We start from the raw sequence: 22,937 nt of genomic DNA, 5'->3' as shown, positions 1-22,937 counted from the left end.
TTCATAAGTACCTTGTGCTCATCATGCCCTTCAAGAACATGATTTTAACTCCAACTCCTAAATGCAAAGTATGATCCTTCTTTAGAAAAGCTAGCATTGCCAGTAAAAAATATTAATCTTGTGAAAAAGCAGTGGATATATTACCTGAAAAGCCAACAGCACAACTCTGTTTGTATGAAGGAACATCCAGAAGTTCTGCAAGAGCAAGTTCCAGAAGCATGTACACAACTCCAATTAGCAGAGAAAATATTGTAATGATATATCCAAACCAAAAACTTCCAAGCCTCCTCTCCAACTTAATTCCTTTCCAAAGCAGGGAGACCATATTAAAATATAGATGCCAATCATCCGCATGGTGAAATGGTGAAAGATACAAACGATGCCAATCTCTTCTGTAAAGACACTCGGTGACACTGATGCATGTTTTGTCCAGTCGTTTCATGGGTTGTAAAAAGAGAAAAACGTTTGCTGCCAAAGCGGCAAGTGTCACAGGTGGAATGTTAGAAACTCCAACTTGGAAAATCTGAGAAAGTAGCAGTAGTAGTCCAATATTTGAACTTTTCTGTCTTCGGTGCATAATTACTTCTTTTAATCAAAGATACTGCCACTTGAATACTGCTGAAATCCAAATATAGACATGGAAGAATAGTAATATGTTTGCTATAATTATAATCAATAACAAAACTTTAAACAGGAAGTGCATACTGGTTTTCTTGTATACAACTCACAGCAATGGAGATAGGTTTTTATAAAACCACTAAATGTCTGTGGGGCAGGGGAATAAATTGGTAGTGGCTAATGTCATCTAAGAAAAAAAGTTCAGCTTCTTAACTATGGCCCATATAAGAGAAGTCAGGGGAATAAGCAGCACAAGAAGAGCACCTGCAGTTCTGTAGGAAAAGTGTATTTTACCCCAGTAAAATAGAGGTGGGAAAACCTTTCTAGCCCAAGGGCCACATGCCAAAAGCAAAAGTGGGAGAGCAATAAATGTTCATTTGTTCACACATCCCTCTCTATTCTCAATCCATGGAAGCAAGGAGCATTATCAGAATTCAATGAAACATTGCTGGCAAGCAAAAATAGTAAGGAGGGTGCAAAATTGGGCTGTGAAGGAGGGGATGTGGCTGGGGTGGAGGCGCAGCCTGCTGAGAGACCCAAGAGGCAGACGGAGCCGCCTGTAGGGCAACATTTGGCCCTCAGGTCTGAGGTTCCCTATCAATGCAGTAAAGCAATGAACAGTTCCGCTTAATTGCCTGCAATATTTATAAATTTTATAGAGTTGTAAGTTATTTCAGTCAATAAATTATTACATTTCCATATGGCTAAAATCCTATTTCTAAACAAAGGATAGTACTTTGTTTTCCGATAACACACACACATTTAAGCAAGGATCTTTTAAGAGGCATTCCCCCTGTGTGAGGGAGAGGGGAAGAGGACTCTTTAGAGATGGCATTTAAAGAGAAACAGAAAGAGAAAGAGAAAGAGAAAGTAGAGATTGTGTGTATAAGTATGCTGCCTAACTGGAGAAACTTCCTCAATTAATAAACATATCTTTAATAAATTAATATAACAGTCTTAGGAAGAGGTTATGATGACTTAACTGAAGATTGTCAGCTCATAGGATATTTAAAACACAAAAATACTAAAGCTGTAATGTTTAATGGATTAATCTGTTATACAGTGGTACCTTGCAAGAAGAAAGAGTTTTCCGTTTTTCGAGGTGCTTCGCCAGACGAATTTCCCTATGGGCTTGCTTCGCAAGAAGAAAGCCCATAGGGAAATCTCCGGGGACCTCTTTTAAAATGCTGGCGGTCGGGAGCAAAGACTTTTGCCCACTGCCGGCCTTCAGAAGAGGTCCTGGACCTCTTCTTAAGGCCGGCGGGGGGCAAAAGTCTTTGCTCCCCCCCGCCTGCCTTCCCGGGACAGCGGAGACTTCTCCGCTGTCCCGGGGCGATCTTAAAATGCTGGCGGGCGGCAGCAAAGCCTTCGCTGCTGACCGCCAGCATTTTAAAAGCCCCCGGGACAGCGGAGAAGTCTCCGCTGTCCCGGAGGCTTTTAAAATGCTGGCGGTCGGCAGCAAAGCCCTCCTGTCCCCGGAGCTTGCGGGGCGGGAGGTGGGGAGAAGGGCTTTTCTTCCCACCGCCAGCCTTCAGAACAGCCTTCTGAAGGCTGGCGGTGGGAAGAAAAGCCCTTGTCCCCCCCCCCCAGCCTTCAGAAGAGGTCGGGGGACAGACTGTCCCCGGACCTGGTCTGAAGGCGGTTTCCATAGGAACGCATTGATTTGATTTTCAATGCATTCCTATGGGAAACTGTGCTTCGCAAGACAAAAAACTCGCAAGAAGAAAAAACTCGCGGAACGAATTAATTTCGTCTTGCGAGGTACCACTGTATATGCTTTGGAATAAACATGCAAAGAATCGAGTGGCATGAATTAAGAAACTTGATTTGATTTTAACTTTACCACTGAAATCATTGACACCTGTTTATCAATAGTCCCATTTTGGCTAAATAGCTGTCATAACTTAGTATCCCAGTTCACTATCAGTATATGATACTAAAGGTTGCATGCAAAAGCACATATTAAGAGTCTTGGTACCAAAATACACTAGAAAGAAAGAAAGAAAGAAAGAAAGAAAGAAAGAAAGAAAGAAAGAAAAGCAGATTTGATGCAAAGTAGTGGGATGATGATGATGATAATAATAATAATAATAATAATAATAATAATAATAATAATAATAATAATAATATTTTTTTATTATTTATACCCCACCCATCTGGCTGAGTTTCCCCAGCCACTCTGGGCGGCTCCCAATCGAGTGTGAAAAACAATACAGCATTAAATATAAAAAACTTCCCTAAACAGAGCTGCCTTCAGGTGTCTTTTAAAGATAAGATAGCTGCTTATTTCCTTCACATCTGAAGGGAGGGCATACCACAGGGTGGGCGCCACTACCGAGAAGGCCGTCTGTCTGGTTCCCTGTAACCTTACTTCTTGCAATGAGGGAACTGCCTGAAGGCCCTCGGCGCTGGATCTCAATGAATGTTCTTGCCCCCACTTAACATTTCCCTGTTCCAAACACTGGCATCGAGGATTGCAGCCTTTATCCTCCTACCTACAGGGTTCAAAACACAGGTAAGTATGCATTCTGATTGTGAAGTAGTGGGGAGGGGGAGGGGAGGGGGAGAAAAGGTGCAGCTGAGAAGGTTATTTGGAGTGCAGAAGCAGCAGGAAAAAGTTTACCCCAGGCTACTTGTCTACCCCAAATTTTCCCCTCCCAAAACTGCTTTTCTATACAAAGTCCCACATCAGGGCTTGGTTTCACACATTTACACATTAGTCCTTGTAATGAAATGAAGCTAGAAACCAAAACAGTTATTCTGGAACACCTCTCTGGTGTTTTTGGAATGCAATGTATTGTCAACATAACATTTCCAGCTACTTAAAACATTCTTCTTTCAACCTCTGCTTTGCTTATTAAAAGGCTAATGAAGTTTTAGACAATGCAGGATTTATTCTGTTTCCTACAATGATTTCCAAAACATGCCAAAGCTTTCAAAATGTACATACTTACAGAATAATCTTCAAGTGGATGTTTGTCTTTAACTTAAAACTGCCACGTGCCTACATTTTTGTCACCTACACAAGATAAATGTCTGCAACTACATATTCTAGGAATTTTATTGTTCTGCATAAGCTAATGAAAGATGCATGTTTAAAACTGAACAACAGTACTCCCGTTTTCTTTGGTTAAAATGTTTGTGTGTTTGTGTGTGTTAGGACGCTGAAGAATCATGCACAGAGAAAAATAGCAAAGTAATATAAGAAAGCAAAACAAGATTTTCATGGTGCACCATCTTGAGCTCCTAGAAGAAAAAGGTGGGATATAAATGCAATAAACAGGAATAACAATTAATAAAAAAAGATGTAAACTAAATAATTAACAAAGAGGTGCTCCATGGAGGGATGCTGGAGAATTCTGGCAAAAACAGAAACTGGAGTGGAAATTGCTGATGCTTGCTTATGCATTCCATGTCTGGAATGGAAAGGAGTCCAGTGGTTGCAATTGGTATTCACTGTTGTTGCTTTCAGGCCATAAATTATATGCAGTTGATTACATTTCCCACATTGTGTTTTCCTTTGGTTGGGCATTGCTTGTGTTTTTTTGTTTTTTTAAACATAAGTTGCTTTTAGCCTTTTAATAATAAATAATATATAATAATAAAAGAAAGCAAATCAAGTGTAGAAAAACAACTAATCTGCACAACATAAAAATGAAACCAGATTACACGTGCAACTCCATCTCCGTCGTCTGCATGTTTTTACCTGGAAGTTCCACTACATTCAACCCTATATCTGCCCTAGACCAAGGCCATAAAACACAATCCTAAACACACTTACATGGAACTAAATGAATTTAGGACTGGTTTTCAGGAGCACAACACTAATCAAAGCTATACTAACAATTTAAGAGTGCTTCATGGCTTATACAATCCACAGCTGAAAAGAATGGGATTACATTTGTAATCTATTCATTGGGTGTGTTCAGATGTAATGCCACACTGAGCCTCAGGCTCAACCATTTCCCCTCTGGTTTGGCTGCAAGGAGTTCAGAAGCTTTCGTTTCTGGTTTGAATTAACCACAGTTTAGCATTACATTCAAACTGTGATTAATCTGAAGTATGTGTTGTTGAAAGAAAACACCTTCATAAATCATAGTTTGAAGCTTCCTTGTAGTTTCAAACAAACCATAGCTAAAACTAACTACAGTTTAGTGTTAGGTGCAACCTTTAATTGTGGTTAGTCAAAAACTCACTGTGACAACCAAACACAGATGTTGCTTTTAAGGCAATACATTAATATTCAGCCCTCATGTGGTGCAATGGATCAGTGCATCTGACAGTTAACAAAAAGGTTGGTGGTTTGAGCCTACCCAGGGACAGCTGTGGGAAGGATTCCTGCACTGCAAAGGGTTGGACTGGATGATCCTTGGGGTTCCTTCCAACTCTACAATTCTATGATTCTAACAGTGCAATTATACACATATCTACTTGTAAGTAAAGGGACGCGGGTGGCGCTGTGGGTTAAACCACAGAGCCTAGGACTTGCCGATCAGAAGGTCAGTGGTTCGAATCCCCGCAACGGGGTGAGGTCCCTGCTCCTGCCAACCTAGCAGTTCGAAACCACAAAGTGCAAGTAGATAAATAGGTACCACTCCGGCGGGAAGGTAAACGGCGTTTCTGTGCGCTGCTCTGGTTCGCCAGAAGCGGCTTAGTCATGCTGGCCACATGACCCGGAAGCTGTACGCCAGCTCCCTCGGCCAATAAAGCGAGATGAGCGCCGCAACCCCAGAGTCGGTCAAGACTGGACCTAATGGTCAGGGGTCCCTTTACCTTTACCTATAAGTAAGTCTCATTGAGTTCAACTAGGTATATCTTCAGGTTAGTGGGTATAAGATTGCATAGAATCAGAGTTGGAGGGGAACCTAAGGGTCAACTAGTCCAACACCCTGCAATGCAGGAATCTCAACTAAAGTACCCACGACAGAAGGCCATCCAACCTTTGCTTCCAAACTTCCGAGGAAGGAGAGTTCACCACCTCTTGATGGGAGTCTCTTCCACAGTCAGTTGCTCACAAGTATATCATGGGGGACTTTGTCAAAAGCCTTACTGAAATCAAGACGCACTATGTCCACAGCATTTTTTATTCACCAAGCTTGTAATTGCAATATAACTGGATAATGTCATGTTGGGTCAAATTCCAGAAACTTTTTAAAAAGTGCCTCTCCAGACTAGTAGTTTGGAAGAGCTACAACATCTGATCCTAAAGACACAGAGCTATGGAATGATAAGTATTATGCAGGCATTTAGGATCTGTGCAGTAGCTTGACATTTTTTCCAACTCCATTTCCTTTTATCTTAGACTTTTCATGAATAATGCTGTTTGATAGCTTGTTAAGACTCACTTGCTTTTCAGAACCATGCATGTCATAACTTGCAATGGAAAAGCAATGAGGTAGTTCAAAAGAAATCTTCCAAGGTAAATTATGTAAATAATTTGTAAGCATATTTTTGCTTCCAGGAGCTGAATCACACAGGGTGAAATTCATTTCAGCTGAATACTGAATATTAAATATAAAACAAGGGTCATTTTCTTAAGCAAGTTCTTGCAATTTTCTCGGCACTTGAGGGCTCACTTTTAAATGACAGATCTGCTTGTACCAGGATGCAGTCATTAAGAGACTCGCTTTAATCATCTTAGTGCCTAGGTCCATTAAGATCAAATTTCTATTGGACCATATATACTGGTGATATCAGTTTTGGTAAACTCCTGTCATAATTTTATCTAGCCACTACTTGTAATGTACCAGGGTGTAAGTCACATAAGCAGAACTTATGACTGGCATTACACATGATGTGTAAAAGGTAGTCAAAGGTCTTATTTGTAACAAATTACATCACACTTACAGCATATATGCTAGTAACTAATTACTGTACCTGAACTTAGTAACTTAGCACAACTGCAACATCACTTCAGAAAATGCTACTGCAACAATAGCTGTGGGCAGTGTGTAACTGAAAAGTTATCCAAAAAGGTTCTTATGTTTTTCTAACTTAAAACAGGCAAATTAATACGGTACAAATCTGGCATATTTTGAAAATGCCTGGCAGATTTGAAGAATATAAACAGGATACAGGTTATCACATTGAAAACAGAGTAAGATTCTTCACTGGCAACAGAAAGGCACTTTGCAACTTTCACCTGCTATAGGATTGCAGTAGAGCAATAAGCAATGCAAATGCATACCTTTGACATTAATTTGATCAAGAAATAATGGCAATCTCAACCTGACAGAAGCAGTAAATTCCATGTACCTAGAATGGAGGAAAGAATGAATGAATGGGAGAGATCAGTAACATTAATATCGAGAATATTAATACCTAGCCCTTCACCATTATCTTGGCTACAAATGTTAGCATAAACTTGATTACGTATGTTGCACCTGGGGTTATTAATGACTTCTCATCTTTTTGTGGGGAGGCAGAGAAATGGATGACAGATCTCTTCACAACAACGCTAATGAAGAGGTGTACGGACCAAAGTACACGTGACACCAGAGATATGTGAATATTAATCCCCTTATCCCCCACCTTTTACAATGAAGAGTCTGTCAGTGGGCTTAGAGGAGTGTGAATTAGGGCTTACCCACTTTTCTTTCCTCTGCACTTTCCAAGCACGGTCCCTGCTTTAAAGCTCCATATGCTCTTTCTGTTTCTCTAGCGCTTTCCTCATGAAACCCATTCTTTACCGCTGAATCAGAGCAAGTGGCAATCCATGGAAAACCTGAATTGCTGTTTGTTGCGCTTCAGCTATAGAGTGGGTTTTCACAGGGAAAGCTCTGGGGTGGGGGGGGGGAGGTTCATTGGACACAGAGCTTTAAAGTGCAGGCCTATGCCTGGAATGCTAAGTGTAGATAAGGCCTATGATAGGCTATGATACTGGAAGACTGGCTAACTCATTTTCCCCATACAATTTTCTCAATGTGAAGCACCACCCAACATGGTAAATGTACAAATGCCCATGTGATAAGAGCGGTATGCTATTGAGTGCAACAATGATAACCAAAACAGCATAAACACAGAGCAAATCCAGGCACTTGTGCTACAATAGTACTGGAAATCAAATTTAAGTACTGTGGTGGCAAGCTGAGGAAGAGTGAAGGGCCAGGAAAGGAGTTTGTGCTACTAATTTAACATCCCATTGTAAGAAACTAATGCCAAATATTAGGCTCTCTTTGTTGAAAGCTGTCAGGTTTCTATAGCACAACAGTGTTTCTGGCAGGTTGTTTAAATCTTAAGTATTGTTTGCTTAGCCCTCACTACATACCTTTATTTATTATAATTTATTACTTGTGGAGTGTTTTCCACTGGGAGAGTAGCCTGGCACTATCATTCTCTGTCTTTACATTGGAAGCAAAAATCATTTTTATTTACCCAGGCCTTTGATTCTTAATTTGGAGACTAATTGGTTATGCTGGTAGCCTTGTTTGTGCTCACCCTTTAGTGGGGTAGGCAGGATTTATCATTTCCAAATATATGGATCAGAATTTTTGGTTGTTTGTTGCTGTTTTTACCTCTGGTCTTCATGGGGGGGGGTTGCCTTCACTCTTCTTCTTTTTTAAGCTTCGAGGCATTTGGCACCCAAAGCAGCAAATAAATATAGCCAACAAAGACGGGCTGCTACCACTCACGAATAACCTTGAGTCTGCTTCAGAAGGGCTACTGGACCTTTCTATTTGGGCAAACTTGTGGAAGAAAAGCGTTTGAGCTGATGGGTTGGTGGAGTGTTTTCAGTTTTGGACGCCATCCAGGCATGGCCAAACTTGGCCCTCCAGCTGTTTTGGGACTACAATTCCCATCATCCCTGACCACTGGTCCTGTTAGCTATGGATGGTGGGAGTTGTAGTCCCTAAACAGCTGGAGGGCCAAGTTTGGCCTTGCCTGCCTTAAGACAGAGAAAGCAGGGCAAAGTAAGCAAGGCAGGTGGACCCAAGTGTACAGAAAAGCACGAAAGCGCCATTCCTCCGACGCTACCATCTCCCGGCCTCACAGCTAAGACACGCTGAGGACAGGGGGGCAGAACTGACGTGTCCCCCAGCTCCAAATTACGGACAAGGCTGAGGGGGGGGACGTCTCCCGACACCTCAGTCCGACGGCTCTACTTTCCCTTCAGGAGACGGAGGGACAGGGAGGGAAGCGGCTCCCCACCGCCTCACACGCTCAGGTTAGGCTCCTGAGCGGGACCATCGCAACAAACCCTCCTCCCCCAAAAAAACTTACGTTCTGCGAGCGAGCGAGCGGCTGCAGGCGGGAAAGAGCCGCCGCGCCACGTGACTCGCCCAAAGCCCAATCAGAGCAGGGGGAAAGCACTGTGATGATTCATCACTTTGCCCCGGTGCGCTTCCGCGTCGCGAACGAGCATGCGCCCATGAGCGTCACGAAGGACTTGCCGCATAGCGCGCCCCCCCCCCCGCCGTCTCCCTCAGTTGGCTGGAATAACTGGAAACGCCGGAAAGGGAGGGGCGGCTGCCTTAGCGCCGTCCGAAACGCGCCTTAACACGGAAGCGGCGGCCAGACGCGCGCTTTGAGGGGAAAAAATCTTTTTTTAAAAAAAGTGTTTCTGATCAGCTGGTGTGACTCGGACAGTAAATCACCGCCGTTTTATTTGCCCTGCTGCCTTTCCTTAGTTCAGGCATGGCTAAACTTGGCCCGCCAGATGTTTTTTGGGACTACAATTCCCATCATCCCTGACCACTGGTCCTGTTAGCTAGGGATGATGGGACTTGTAGCCCCCAAAACATCTGGAGGGGCAAGTTTGGCCATGCCTACCTTAGTTAAAGCCATTCCTCCCCAAGGCGGCTTGCAATGAGGAAAGGTTTGCGTCGTTTCAAGCATAAGTCATGAACAATAAACAAATCAAAAAGTACTCCAGCAAATTTAACAATCCCCCACGTAAATTGTGATAGATACAGAAAAATATATATCGCAGGAAAAACAACAGCTGTTCAGCAGCTTCAGCTTTTGTAGCTGGAGTTAGGGCTCCACACTGGTAGGAGCAGGTCTAGGATTCACAACCCAGGGAGCATCCGCATCATCACCCCTTATTTGCCTTGTAGGAGATGCTGCCCTACCTGGTCCACCATCCTGTTCTCACAGGGGCCAACTAGGTGCCTCTCTGGAATGCACCTGTATGAGCCTGGTAGAATTTTAAGTCCTTCTAGGGATGTCTTTTCTCCCTATCCTGCCACCTTCCCAGGTGAGGGCAGGAGAGAGGACCTTCTTGATGGCTGCTCTCAGATAGCGGAAATCCCTTCCAGGGGAGACTTAGGCTGGCCTCCTCTTTGCTTTTCTTTGCCCAGCAGGCAAGGACTTTTTTGTTCCAGCAAGCCTTTGCCCACTAACTGGTAGTTATGGCAGGGTCTTATGAGGGCAAGTCTTGTACGTGCATGTGTGTTACTTTCAATGTTTTGGTGCTGTGTTTTTAAATTAGGTTACTTGTTATTGTTGTTTTAATTATATTGATTGTATGTTTTTAGCTGCATCTGTTTCAATTTATGTTGTGAGCTGCCTCGAGTCCTGCACTGGGAGAAATGCAGGATATAAAATTGTTGTTGTTTAGTCGTTTAGTCATGTCCGACTCTTCATGACCCAATTAGTTTTAAAATAATATAGGACGTTTGAAAGCAGGAGCTGAGAACATATAATATCAGATGAAGAAGAAACTTGCTGAAGCGCTCCTTGTGGTGCCTTGTAGGGGAGGGGGAGAATATACAAGCCAGAGAAGGGAGCAGTGTTGCTGGCCTCTCTCTTGCTTGCCCTCTCTAGTCACTGCAAGAAGGAAGGTTTTGGCCCATGGTGCTGACTTGACAGAGAATGCTGGCAGGCGCCTCCACCCTCTTTCTGTGGACAGAGGATTGTGGACCGAGGGAGCAAACACCTCATTCAATCAGAGTTGCTTATCTAAGCCCTGTCTGGGTCACAACAGTGGGCATTCAGCCCAGCAAACCAAATCCTGCCACACCACTCAGAAAGAGATGAGGAAGAAGTGGCAGCAAGGACTAGGCAAGACATCTGCTGCTGCTGCTATTGTTGTTGTTAACCTTCTAAACCACCATCTCAAGGTGACGTACACAGAAAGATAATTAAGAAAACAAAAACAAATACATTTCAAAGACTAAAACTTGTGGTGAAAGACCCATTTATCCAGCTGGGAAATCCTGTCAGAACAAAAGTGCTAACTTCCCTGTGCTAACTTCCCCTGGTCAGATGCTCTTTGGGCAGTAGGGCAGGAAAAGCTAAGCCCAGTAAAAGAGCCATCCAGAGGGAGGAAGCAAAAATAGGGGCACCATCTCTGCAGGTTCATTGCCATCTCTTTGGGTAGTATGGTGCTGGCAGAGTTGAATTCCCACCACTGCACAGCCCAGAAAAACGCAGAAGAGCAACAGATCAGTCAACCAACTATTTATTATGAGCAAGCAACCATTAAAGTACAAAATATTTTTTTAAAATACAAAATCACAACATCAGAAGATCAAAGGAAGCAGCAATCATAGTAGGTTTAAGTGATAGAGGAGTGAGAGACCGAGGTGCTGCATATTCTATGACCATCCCTTTCTTTCATTTCCCAGGGAGAGGAAGGACAAGCAAGCAGAGAGAAGTGAGAGAGCAGGTAGGAACAGCCACCACCTTCTTTTGAGGTGCTTCTGGACAGCGGCTTAATACTGTAAACAGGTTATTCAGACGTCACAAGGGGCAATTGGCTACAGAGTTTTTGTTTTCAATTCAGCAGATTTTTTCCCTGAAAAGGGTAAAGCCAGATTAAATGACCGGGAGGGATCCAAGCTGGCATCTTGATGCCAACAATGTTGTATGGGTGCTGCAAAACAAACAAACAAAACACCTGCACACATGAGGAGCACTCAACCCAGAATAAAGGTCTATCCAGAAGTACCCTCTCTCATACTCCTCCTCACACTCCCCAGACTTCAGAGGGCCGTGCGTTCTAGAGGACTTTAAAAAAACACAAAAGTATGCTTAATGTACTGTGTAGTTTCACCTCAAGTTAATGCAAAAATGATTATAGTCTGTAGAAGATGCAGCACGCCCTGGAAAAACATAGAGTGTAATTTGAGAGCAGCAGTCAGGGCAGGTGCCTGATGACAAATCTGCGTCAGGAACATAAGAGGATTGTTATTGTGCTTCAGTTACCTCAAGCCAGGGGGGGAAAAACCAAACCCTAAGAGTAGCAGTGGTACAAAAAATATCGGGGACAGTGCATTTCTGAAAGGGTGAGATTTATCCCACGTGTTAAGATTTCTGGGTGGAAAAGAAGATACAGTCCTGCTAGTTGTCAGGCAGGAGTTGAGAGTCTCTTCTCCCTGCCCTCTGTTGCCCCCTATGCCTAGAATTGCCCAGAAGACTGATGTTTTTAAGACTGGCTCTGCTCCTGTGTCTTTAACAGTAGCCTGCCAGATAAGAAGTTTAACATATGAAGCTTTTCTGAACATAAAAAACAGGAACCCTTCTGGATCAGGCGCTTGGTGCCCATGTAGCTTGTTCACAACAGTAGCTAACCAGATACCTCTGTGAAGAGCAAAAGCGCCCATTTCCATTCCAGGAAAAGCTTCAGGTTGCTGTTAAAGGGCCAGGCACTGGGAGTAGCCACCCAGCTGGCAACACTTTGCTACCACAATAGGCATTTAGCAGTGGAGTGACTGGTCTAAGGCTTTGAAAATTCCTTCCTAAAAACTAAGGGTATTGTTAGAGAGTGGGTCTTTTGTTCTGGACCTCAGATTTCCTTACCCCCCCTTTTTTTTAAAAAAAAGGCAGGTCAACTTTGACAGGTGGGTGAGACCACCTACCTGTCAATCATTATCTTTTTGCAGGGTTTGACTTCATGCTTAAGTTCCCCAGGGGAAATTCACACAACCAAGCCAGGTATGCATCTGTCTTCCTGAAACTTGGCAACATGTATGACATCAGATATGGGGCACGTGGATGTGTTTTGGGCAAGAATGCCTCATGGGCCAAATGGGGAATTCTGACAGGCCACATTTCGCCCACGGGGTGGAGGTTCCCCATCCCTAGTTTACAGAGTGGCTGGGCATGCTGCAAACTGGTGAGACCTAAGGTACCCACTGCCTTAATTTGCTCAAATCACTAAATTCATACCTACCACTGCTCCCCCAGAGGGTCAGGGGTACGTAGTACCGGCATCTCTTTTTTTGTTGTTGTTAAAAAGTGTGACACTTACTGTAAGAACTTCATGATTACCAGCATCTATTTTTCTAGAAAAAAAGCACTGATACCTACACATATAAATTAGCATAGGAAAAGCTTATGAGAATTTGAGTCTTTTAGTGTGGACTCCTATGGCCCCTGGGAGGGCATTCCAGGGGACACAGAATAGATAAAATCTATGACACTGAAGGGGACACGGGTGGCGCTGTGGGTTAAACCACAGAGCCTAGGACTTGCCGATCAGAAGGTCAGCGGTTTGAATCCCCGCGACGGGGTGAGCTCCTGTTGCTCGGTCCCTGCTCCTGCCAACCTAGCAGTTCAAAAGCACATCAAAGTGCAAGTAGATAAATAGGTACCGCTCCGGCTTGAAGGTAAACGGCGTTTTCGTGCGCTGCTCTGCTTCTCCAGAAGCGGCTTAGTCATGCTGGCCACATGATCTGGAAGCTGTACGCCGGCTTCCTCGGCCAATAAAGCGAGATGAGTGCCGCAACCCCAGAGTCGGTCACAGCTGGACCTAATGGTCAGGGGTCCCTTTACCTTTACCTATGACACTGAAGAGCTGCAAAACTGGAAAGGGAAATCCGGTGTCAGATTCCCCCTCCTCAATGCTGTGGAAACCTCCAGTGCCCAAGCCAACAATTGCTGGGTCCCTGCTTTTGCAGGGCTGGAGACTTCAGTAGGACCAAAAAAGGGTGTATCAAGGGAAGACCAAGAACATACACCCTCAAATCAATGGGTGATTTAATCTCATCCAGGCATTTCCACCCCATTTGCCCCAGAAGAATGTTTCTCCAGTTTAATGTCTGCCCTGCCTGGGAGAGTAGAGGATGCCAGGGCTTTAGATAAGGCCGTTGAATCACCTTCAGTTTTTACCTACTCTGCCTTAGTTTGGTTTAAAAACCTAGCATCACCTTTGTTAAAATGTATTTAAAAGGAGGCCTAAACTATTGGTTTCCATGATTTAGGAAATGTGATTGTGCTGCTAGGTGACCTACTAGATCCCTACCAACTTTGGTGCTTAGAATCTAAATAGGGATTCTTAATCCTTGCAATTATAACAAGAAACATGACAGTATGTCATTGTACCAAAAGGTACAGGAGGACAAGAAAAGCAAAAATAGAAAAATGATGTCTTCAGAGGAAAGGGAAATTTACTAATTTTGAACATGTGCAGCTGTGTTTGTGACTTCCTACCTACATATGATATAATGAAAAAACATTGCAGACAGCAATAGCACATTCATATAAGTGATAGACCTCATGCCAGGCACTGTAATTGCTATTTGCAAAAATCTTTTCATCGGCAGCTGTACAAGACGTGATTGGATACTGCAAATTCTACTAGTTTATTGTATTTGGGGGTTTTTAAGTGTATTACATTTCTATGGTAAGTTGCCTTTCCGTATGTTATAATATATTATTCTATGTTGGGTATTTCTCCCTCCTCTCTGAATTTCTCCCTTCTGTTATTATGAAAGTATGATATACAGTTTATCTAACAATTGTGTTTTACATTTTTCTCTATTAAAACAGAGCCAGTGGGCTACTGCCAGACCACCTGGCATGAGATTGTTCTTGCTTTCCTGCTTTTAATTAAAATCTTGGCTATGGTAGCTTATAGGAAATGTAGCTAAATTCAGGCTGGTAGTTTTGCAATGTTTTCTTGCCTCTTTTAAAGAGAAGCCACGGGATATCTGAACTCCTCTGGTCATCTATGCAATAAACCTCCTCCTAAGACTGTATGCCTGTTGTTGGGCTTCCATTTGAGTTTTTAATGTTTTGTTTCCTACCGCATTGTTCCTAGCAGTCTCTGTGCAGTGTGCTTTGCCCCGCATGCTGCTCACACAGCATTCATGCTCCCATCTCTTGATTATTGGACTGTTTATTGCACTTTGGAGTAGGCTTAGGATTTTTCTAAATCATGGCAATTTTTTAATTTTTATTTTTGCACAGCTGTGTCTTAGACAGTGTTATGTTTGCTGGGTTTGTAACACCTTTAAACGAGATTAATTGGGAAAGCTTTGCAGTGCAGAATTGCAAAACAGGTAGGAGTGTGACCAAGTCGGCTAATGGTGAAATGGGTCTCTTTTTGTGAAGAGGGATAAATTGGTGGATGTGCACATAATTAGATTTCATACAAGAGACACATTTTTTTAAAAAAAACTATAAGAAGGAGGGACATGAAAATTAATAGGATGAAATGTTTGTCCAGACAATTAGTACTAGAAGATCATTATCATAAAATTAGTACCAATTCTGTTAGCTTTCTGCAGAGATCTGTGCATATCTCATATGCTACTTACACAGATATATTGGCTGGTATAGAAATATCCTATTTCAAAAAGCTTTTTTTAGTAGCATATACAGTATAGTTCTATTGTATTGTTATGAGTTAGGAGGTGGGGTAGGCTGTATGCCTGACTCCTTTCTAATTTCTGGATCCAGCAAGGGTTTAATTTTTGGAATAGCAAGGCCAGCTTCTTGGTAATGACCCCTAAGTATGGGTCATTAGGGTAACAAAGGAAGTGGCTCTGTGCCAGAAAACAAATGGATGCCCCCCCCCCTCAACTCACTAGTGGTTAGAAGGACAAAAGTCAGAATGGAAGTGTGTGAGAGCTGGAAGCTAGAAGTAGATGGCAGGCAGGCGCATGTGAGGGAGAGACATGTTTGATTTCTCCTTCAGTCCAAGGCTTGTGGCTATGGGAGAAGCCAGACCTTCTAGGGGTGTTAATGCTGTAGGCCCCTTCATCCTAAACTCATGTTGTATAAATAAACCATATATCATAAAGACCATAAAGATGCCACTGTCTCTGCTGTCCCTCATTCCAAGGAAGCTGAATTCTGGGTAAGCGCCTGGAATCTTGCACTGCTCAGAGATTTGGGTGGTGTGCCATAGTATTAATACCAGGATGCTCTTCTGTAGAAAAGGTAATTAAAATCAGAGAATAGCTTGTAAAATGTATTTCTTGTATGTTCCAGGATAACTCCTCTATGTGGATGTGGTAGCAAGTAGCACAGAGGGCTTCTTGCCATTATAAAAATTATAAAAATCTATGGTGCAGCTCCATAAATCTCTGCTGAAGGAACACTGTGAACTGCAAAATTCTATTTTAATGACGGTTATCATAGTTTCTTGTAACAAAAAGTTCAAAATAGGTATCAAGTAAGAACTGGGGTGGGACGCAGGTGGCGCTGTGGGTTAAACCACAGAGCCTAGGACTTGCCAATCAGAAGGTCGGTGGTTCGAATTCCTGCGACGGAGTGAGCTCCTGTTGCTCGGTCCTGGCTCCTGCCAACCTAGCAGTTCGGAAACACAAAGTGCAAGTAGATAAATAGGTACCGCTCCAGCGGGAAGGTAAACGGCGTTTCCATGTGCTGCTCTGGTTCGCCAGAAGCGGCTTAGTCATGCTGGCCACATGACCCGGAAGCTGTCTGCGGACAAACGCCGGCTCCCTCGGCCAATAAAGCGAGATGAGCACCGCAACCCCAGAGTCGGTCACGACTGGACCTAATGGTCAGGGGTCCCTTTACCTTTTTAAGAACTGGGGTGGGGTAGATTGCTTCCTCTAATAGTGAACACAGCTGGTGAGTATCAATAGGACTGTAGTCAAAGTGGGGTCACTGAGAAACAAGAAGAAACCAGCATGCTTGGAGGAAACCCAAGTTTTGTAAAAAGCCCTCCCCTCCAACAAACAGAAGAAAACAACAGGGCAAAAATTCCTCACCTCCCAAAAAAACAGCCTAGTGTGACTGAGTATGTACAATGACCACAGAATGCTGGGAGGAAAGATGGAAAATCATAGACTACCTTGAAGGAAGCTGACTGGGTGAAGCCCGGAACAGGAGCAGTCTACGCTGTAACATTTTATTGCAGAACACACTAGTCACTGTCTGGTCTAAAACCATGGCATGGTAATAACTGAGGTTTTGCACAGTTGTTGCTTTATATCTATGATAAATAATGATAATAAGCGTAACAGACCATTTTGAGAAATAAATATATGAATAGCAGTACTGTCTGCTAAATTTTAGTTGAAAGGAATGATGGCACGTCCTTAAGAATCATGGTACAATGTGAATCATACAGCACACAGCCAGAATTGGATGTAAAGAAGTCTATTTTGTGTGGCGCACAATTTGGCTGTTTGTAGAAAAAGTTAGCCCTTGACCAAAGTATGTAATGGAATTTGTATGAAAAATGTATTTTACCTTTCCAAAAACATCATGCAGCTTGGGATACAAGAGACACCATTCCTAGAAATGGGGTGGAGATAGAATGAAAAGACAAGAATTTGCCAAAGCAAGCAACTGGCATATTCTTCTTTTTTGAAAGAAAGAAAAAAAAGAGTACTTGCCGGAATAGCAGAATAGCTTTGATATATATCCTTTAAGGTAGGCATATTATATTTTAAATCTTTCATTCTGCTAATGTTTAATTCATTCCTACTTTTCCTAGCCATTTATTCAATTAACTGAAATCAAAACCATTCCAGAAATAAACCTATGAGGAAAGTGCACATGGCCAGACATTTCCCTTTATGATTATAACTTTTGCAACTCTTTCATGTAATTACATCATTTGTCTTCTTGCCATTCAACAGCAAACAGGAAGTTTTCTCCACCACAATCCAATTACCCCTGACTATACATTTCTAACTGAGGTCCGACATGCCCAAATAACCTTCCTCTTTGATGTTCATGTTGCACTCAAAGGAAAATGAAAACTTGTGGTTATGGCACTGACTCAGAAATCCGGGTTCTTGCTTTGGATCCATCAAAAAGTTTCAGCATATTTTTGGCCAAATGATTCCCACCCACCCCAAATCCCACCTTTTTATTGTGCATATGGTAACCAGGTTTGATGTGTAAAATATTGATAAGTGCAGAGGAGAGGTAAGAAAGGATAGAAAAGGAATATACCAGTGTGGAAAGGGAGGGAGGTAGAATAAAGCCATACCATTAGCAAATACAAGCTCATACCATGAGGTTTCCAAGATAAAAAAGTGTATTTTTTTGTTTTTTACACTGAAATAACTGTACAGAGTTTGTGAAATTTGCCAAAATATTTTTTTTAAAGTAAAAACAAAAAGCCACAAGCAACGACTTAGGAGGACAGAGGTTGAGCAGATAATTTGGGGTGGGGTGAAAAGCGTGAATAACTTTTACTGTCAAGGAGCATGATGAACAGGGTGCATTACACAGAAGGACAAAGAAAGGGTGATTTAATCACAGGTTCTGGAAACTTGGATGGGTGGGAAATGAGAAGAGGCGCAAGGCAATATAACACTTGTTTGGTCATGTTTAAAAAATTGCCTTTAGTAATGTGCCACCATGGCTCTTCTATTTAAAGTTTTATGTACTAGGGCCTACCTGCCTGGATCTTTTTTTTCTTTTTCTTCAAAAATGTTAACATATTCAGATTCTTTCTAAGTTTATGACTTTCCAGTGGTTGCTGTTAGGAGACAGAGTTGCCATCTTACTCTCCAAGCAGAGAATAGTTAATGGCTTCCCATTAGGAAAAGCCGCCAATTCATCAAAGAAAACAGAACCTTTTTATTATCCACCCCCCCCCCAAAAAAAAACTATATTTGCCCAGTTTGGAGTCAAGTCAAAGAGAGAAGTTCTTTGGGCCAAGACTAGGAGATATCATCTTCTCAAAGGTTGCTTTGTTTCCTGGCAAATGGGTCTTCAACAAACACAAACACAAAATACCCCTATGTTTTCCAGACCCACCCCAGCAGTCTCTGAAGTGATGCTGAAAGCATTTTAACAGTCACTCTTCCAAAGTTTAATTGTTTTGTCGTTTTCTAGAGCTGCTGAGGCAATGATGTTCTCTGTTGGATGGCAGGCTGTAGAGATCACAACATCTGTATGCCCTTGCAGCTTCTGTACAGTCTCTTTCGTTTGGAGGTTCCAAATGTAAACCAGGTTGTCCTCTGAACCAGACACGATCCACTTTCCACCAGTAACCGAGAAGTTGGCAAAGATGCAGTACTTCTCGTTCTTGTGGCCTGTGTAGGTCTTTAGGCACTTTCCTTTGCTGTAGTCCCAAAGCTTAAGAGTGTTGTCCAACGTTGCCGCTAGAATATATTTGCCATTGGGAGAGAACTTCACAAAAGACACAGGGGGATTGTCATCATCAATCAGTGTTTTCAAACACTGTCCTGATGCTGTATCCCAGATTCGGCAGAGGCCATCATAGCTGCTGGACACTAGCAGGGAGCCATCACGGTTAAAATGCACCGCTGAAACCGGGTCAGAATGGGCTGGCAGGGTTTTTAGGCACTTCCCGGTTTTGACGTCCCATATCCTCACACTCTCATCAAACGATCCTGAGACGACGAGGTTGGACTGCGGGTTGAAATTGCAGCAGAAGACGTAGTTGCTGTGCCCCTTCAGGGTTTTCAAGCATTTCCCCGAGCTCACATCCCAAATTTTGAGCGTTTTGTCATCTGAAGCAGATACAAGGAGGTTTGAATCAGATGACCAAGCGACATCAGAGATTCCCAGCTTGTGGCCGGATATGGTTCTCTCAAATTTGCCGTCATAGGCGCCCCAGATTTTTATAAGCTTATCGGCCGAAGAACTGGCCAGCCACTGCCCATTGGAACTGAATTTCACTGATGAGACAGCTTTGGTATGTCCTGCCAGCGTGAACTTGAGGGCATAGTTTGGTTTTACAGGGGCAGGCTTGCTCTGATTGGTTGAAGAGGAGGGTGTCGATTGTGTTTTGGTTGATTCTGAATCTGGCTTCTTCTCTTGCGTTGCCATGGCTGTGGAAACTAGCACGCCAGGATCTGGCCACTTCACGGGATGGAAGTGCAAGCCAATTCAAAGGTGGGTGTCTCCTACAAGAGGGCTGGGGCAACTTCAGAGCTTCAAATTCCCCACTCAGCTGCGACCTTGGGGACCAGTCACTGCAGACAGAATAGGGAGGTGGGCGGAAAGAACTACCTACTCCACTTTGAGCTTCCTTAAGGCGCGGCTAGAGGCTTCGGTTTCGCCGCCGCCGCCATTGCCTCCAACTCAGCGCTCGGCGGGAGAAGCAGCGACTGCAGCTCTCGCTTAAGGAGGAGGGGATACCCAGGGCCTCGCGCAGGCGCACTGAACAAACCCGGCTGGGAAAAAGCGACGCACCACTCACGGCACCCGCGCTCGCTTGCAGCTTGAGGAAAAGCGACGGTAGCTGCGGCGGCGGCCCAAGCGCATGCGCTGAGCGCACCTACCACGGGCTGCCCGCCAAATGATTTAATCTCTGTCTCTCAATTTGCTTTTGTTTGAGATGTGAATAATACTTCCGAAGCATTAGGTGTTGGGAGGACAATCAGTTAATACTCTGTTCAGTTGACTATGGCAGTGGAGTGCAGAATTGCAGAGAACTCTCCATTTCTCTCTCTCTTAACTGAACACAAGCAACTCCCCCTTGCTGTTTCAGTGCTTTTCAAACTGTGAGGTCCCCTAAGGGAAACATAACACGTTGCCAGGGAGAGACATACATTCCTTCCTATCCCTTCTCAGTCTGTATTTTTCATTGCACCAGGAGGCAAAGCGCTAACGCATCTCACTCCTTCTCAATTAGTGCCCCACCTCATCTCCTCCAGGCACACTATACTTCCAGCCCAAGCATCTTTCAGAAACATTGTAAAGCCTTTATATTTTAAGTGAACAATTGCAGTGTTTTGAACCAGTCGTGTGCTGTTTAGGAGCACTTGGGACCCAGCCATTGAGTTGCTGGATTCAAAGTCGCTTCTCTTCAAAGTAGACGACTCTTTCGAGTAGTCAGTGGGGCTATTTTTGAGCAAGTTCATTCAAAATCAGTGCCTTATTTTTCTGTACTGTTTGTTCTGCCAGCGTTATTGGCCCCTTTTCTATGAAGGTGGTTGGATTAGGTGGACTTTAGGTGGCCAGCATTTCACAATCCATAAAACATAGATGGCCAGCATTTCACAATCCATAAAAACATAATTAACTAGTTTGATTGTTTGCATAGCCTTAACCCATGGGTAGGCCAACTAAGGCCCAGGGGCTGGATCCGGCCCAATCACCTTCTAAATGTGGGTGTTTTTACATGAGTAGAATGTGTGCTTTTATTTAAAATGCATCTCTGAGTTATTTGTGGGGCATTGGAATTCGTTCATTTCCCCCCCAAAAAAATATAGTCTGGCCCCCCCCACAAGGTCTGAGGAACAGTGGACCGGCCCCCTGCTGAAAAAGTTTGCTGACCCCTGCCTTAACCCGAGGGTTTAATGTAGGTTACATATAAATCAACCACCAGGTGTGTGGCAAAAAAAGAGAAGAGCCCATTACCCTCAAAGAATGTCACACCCAGTCAAGAACTCTCCTGTGAGGAAAGGTTACAGTATTGGGGTTGTTGTTGTTGTTTTTAGTTTAGAGAAAATGTGAGTAAGAGGAGACATAAGAGAGGTGCGTACAATTATGGATGGCAATTATGCATAAAGCAGATAGTCCTAACTCCAGAATTTGTGGGCACGCAATGAAGCTGGATGTTTGAAGATTCAGGACAGACAAAAGGCAGCGCTTTCCCCCATTGTAAAGGTAAAGGTACCCCTGCCCGTACGGGCCAGTCGTGTCCGACTCTAGGGTTGTGTGCTCATCTCGCTCTAGAGGCCGTGAGCCGGCGCCGTCCGAAGACACTTCCGGGTCACGTGGCCAGCATGACGAAGCTCTAGCTGGCGAGCCAGCACCAGCGCAGCACACGGAAACGCCGTTTACCTTCCTGCTATAAAGCGGTCCCTATTTATCTACTTGCACTTAAGAGTGCTTTCGAACTGCTAGGTGGGCAGGAGCTGGGACCGAACGACGGGAGCTCACCCCGCTGCGAGGATTCGAACCGCCGACCATACAATCGGCAAGTCCTAGGCACTGGGGTTTTACCCACAGCACCACCCGACTGTAGTTACCGATAAATTGCGGAATACACTCCCATAAGAGGGAGTGATGGCCATCAACTTGGACGCCTTTAAAAGAGGATTTGCTGGTGGACTTGTAAAAGGGTAAAAGACTATTGGGAAATGATCCAGAATGAACTGAAAAAAATGTTTAAAAGTACTCCCCCCCCCTCAAAAAACCCCCAGTCCTTTCTGTTGGGGATAATTTAGACTGAAATTCCCAGGTGTCAAAAGAGGTTATTTACGTATGTCACTACTGCGGCCTGTGTTTTGTTAGCCCAAGAATTGAAAACGAGCAAGGTCCCAACCAAAGAAGAGTGGCAACTTAAGTTGACAGAATATGCGCAGCTTGCAGACTTAACATATAGAAGAAGAGAACAAGAAAAACATACATTTAGAGAATATTGGAAAACGTTTATTGCATATATGGCAAATAACTGTGTTCTGCTGAAAATGCTGACAGCATTAAGATAAATTCAGCAGTGTAAATAAGTTATGATGGATGTAATAATGGAATGGTATAGTTTCTGCAAAATATGCAGGGATTTATGATATGTAAAATGAACTATGGAAGGAGAAGAAGGGAAGTCACTGATATCTTAAGGATGTAAAAATGAGTACAGTGGTACCTCGGGTTAAGTACTTAATTCGTTCTGGAGGTCTGTACTTAACCTGAAACTCTTCTTAACCTGAAGCACCACTTTAGCTAATGGGGCCTCCCGCTACTGCCGCGCCGCCGGAGCACGATTTCTGTTCTCAACCTGAAGCAAAGTTCTTAACCTGAAGCACTATTTCTGGGTTAGCGGAGTCTGTAACCTGAAGCGTATGTAACCTGAAGCATATGTAACCCGAGGTACCACTGTACTGTAAATTGTAAAACAGAAAATTAATAAAAATTATATATATAAATAGAGGATCTGACAAATTTAAAGGGGATAAGGCTATCAATAGCTACAAACCCTGATGGCTATGTACTTCCTCTAAGATCAGTTGCAGCAAGCCTTGGAATACCGTTTGCTGAAGACCAACAGCAAGGGAGGGCTATTGCCATCCTATTCTGCTTATGGAGTTTCCAGACAGTATCTGGTTGGCCACTGTGGCAAACAGGGGCTGAACTAAATAGATCTTTGTCCTACCCACACTGGAAGAATGGCAGATGAAGGTGATTGACTACATGGGCTTGGCAGAAATGACGAGCAGAATCCGAAACCAGGGAAGAGAAGCAGCGGA

General features: G+C 43.5%; 2 protein-coding genes across 7 annotated transcripts in view; both read right to left on the bottom strand.

The window, feature by feature from the left end:
• Positions 1 to 8,914, bottom strand: part of RHBDD1 (rhomboid domain containing 1) — a 30,590-nt gene extending 21,676 nt beyond the window's left edge. For 3 of the 6 annotated variants that reach the window (XM_053390071.1, XM_053390075.1, XM_053390076.1), the window contains exons 1-3: positions 8,839 to 8,914; positions 6,806 to 6,873; positions 145 to 618 (exon numbers count right to left, since the gene is read on the bottom strand). In XM_053390071.1, the coding sequence (XP_053246046.1) occupies positions 145 to 577 (433 nt within the window). In that variant the 5' untranslated portion in view covers positions 578 to 618; positions 6,806 to 6,873; positions 8,839 to 8,914. The remainder of the gene's footprint in view (positions 1 to 144; positions 619 to 6,805; positions 6,874 to 8,838) is intronic. The other 3 variants (XM_053390072.1, XM_053390073.1, XM_053390074.1) reach the window with 3 other exon arrangements.
• A 9,449-nt stretch (positions 8,915 to 18,363) lies between these two features.
• Positions 18,364 to 19,875, bottom strand: LOC128414585 (WD repeat-containing protein 5-like). The gene has a single exon (XM_053390069.1). It carries the CDS (start codon positions 19,567 to 19,569, stop codon positions 18,565 to 18,567), a length of 1,005 nt encoding a protein of 334 aa, XP_053246044.1. The 5' UTR covers positions 19,570 to 19,875; the 3' UTR covers positions 18,364 to 18,564.
• Between the last annotated feature and the right edge of the window lie 3,062 nt (positions 19,876 to 22,937).

Source organism: Podarcis raffonei, chromosome 5 (assembly GCF_027172205.1).
Source record: "Podarcis raffonei isolate rPodRaf1 chromosome 5, rPodRaf1.pri, whole genome shotgun sequence".
NCBI classification, from domain to species: Eukaryota; Metazoa; Chordata; class Lepidosauria; order Squamata; family Lacertidae; genus Podarcis; species Podarcis raffonei.
Note: the sequence above shows the minus strand (reverse complement) of the source record. Positions and strands in the feature narration are given on the sequence as shown.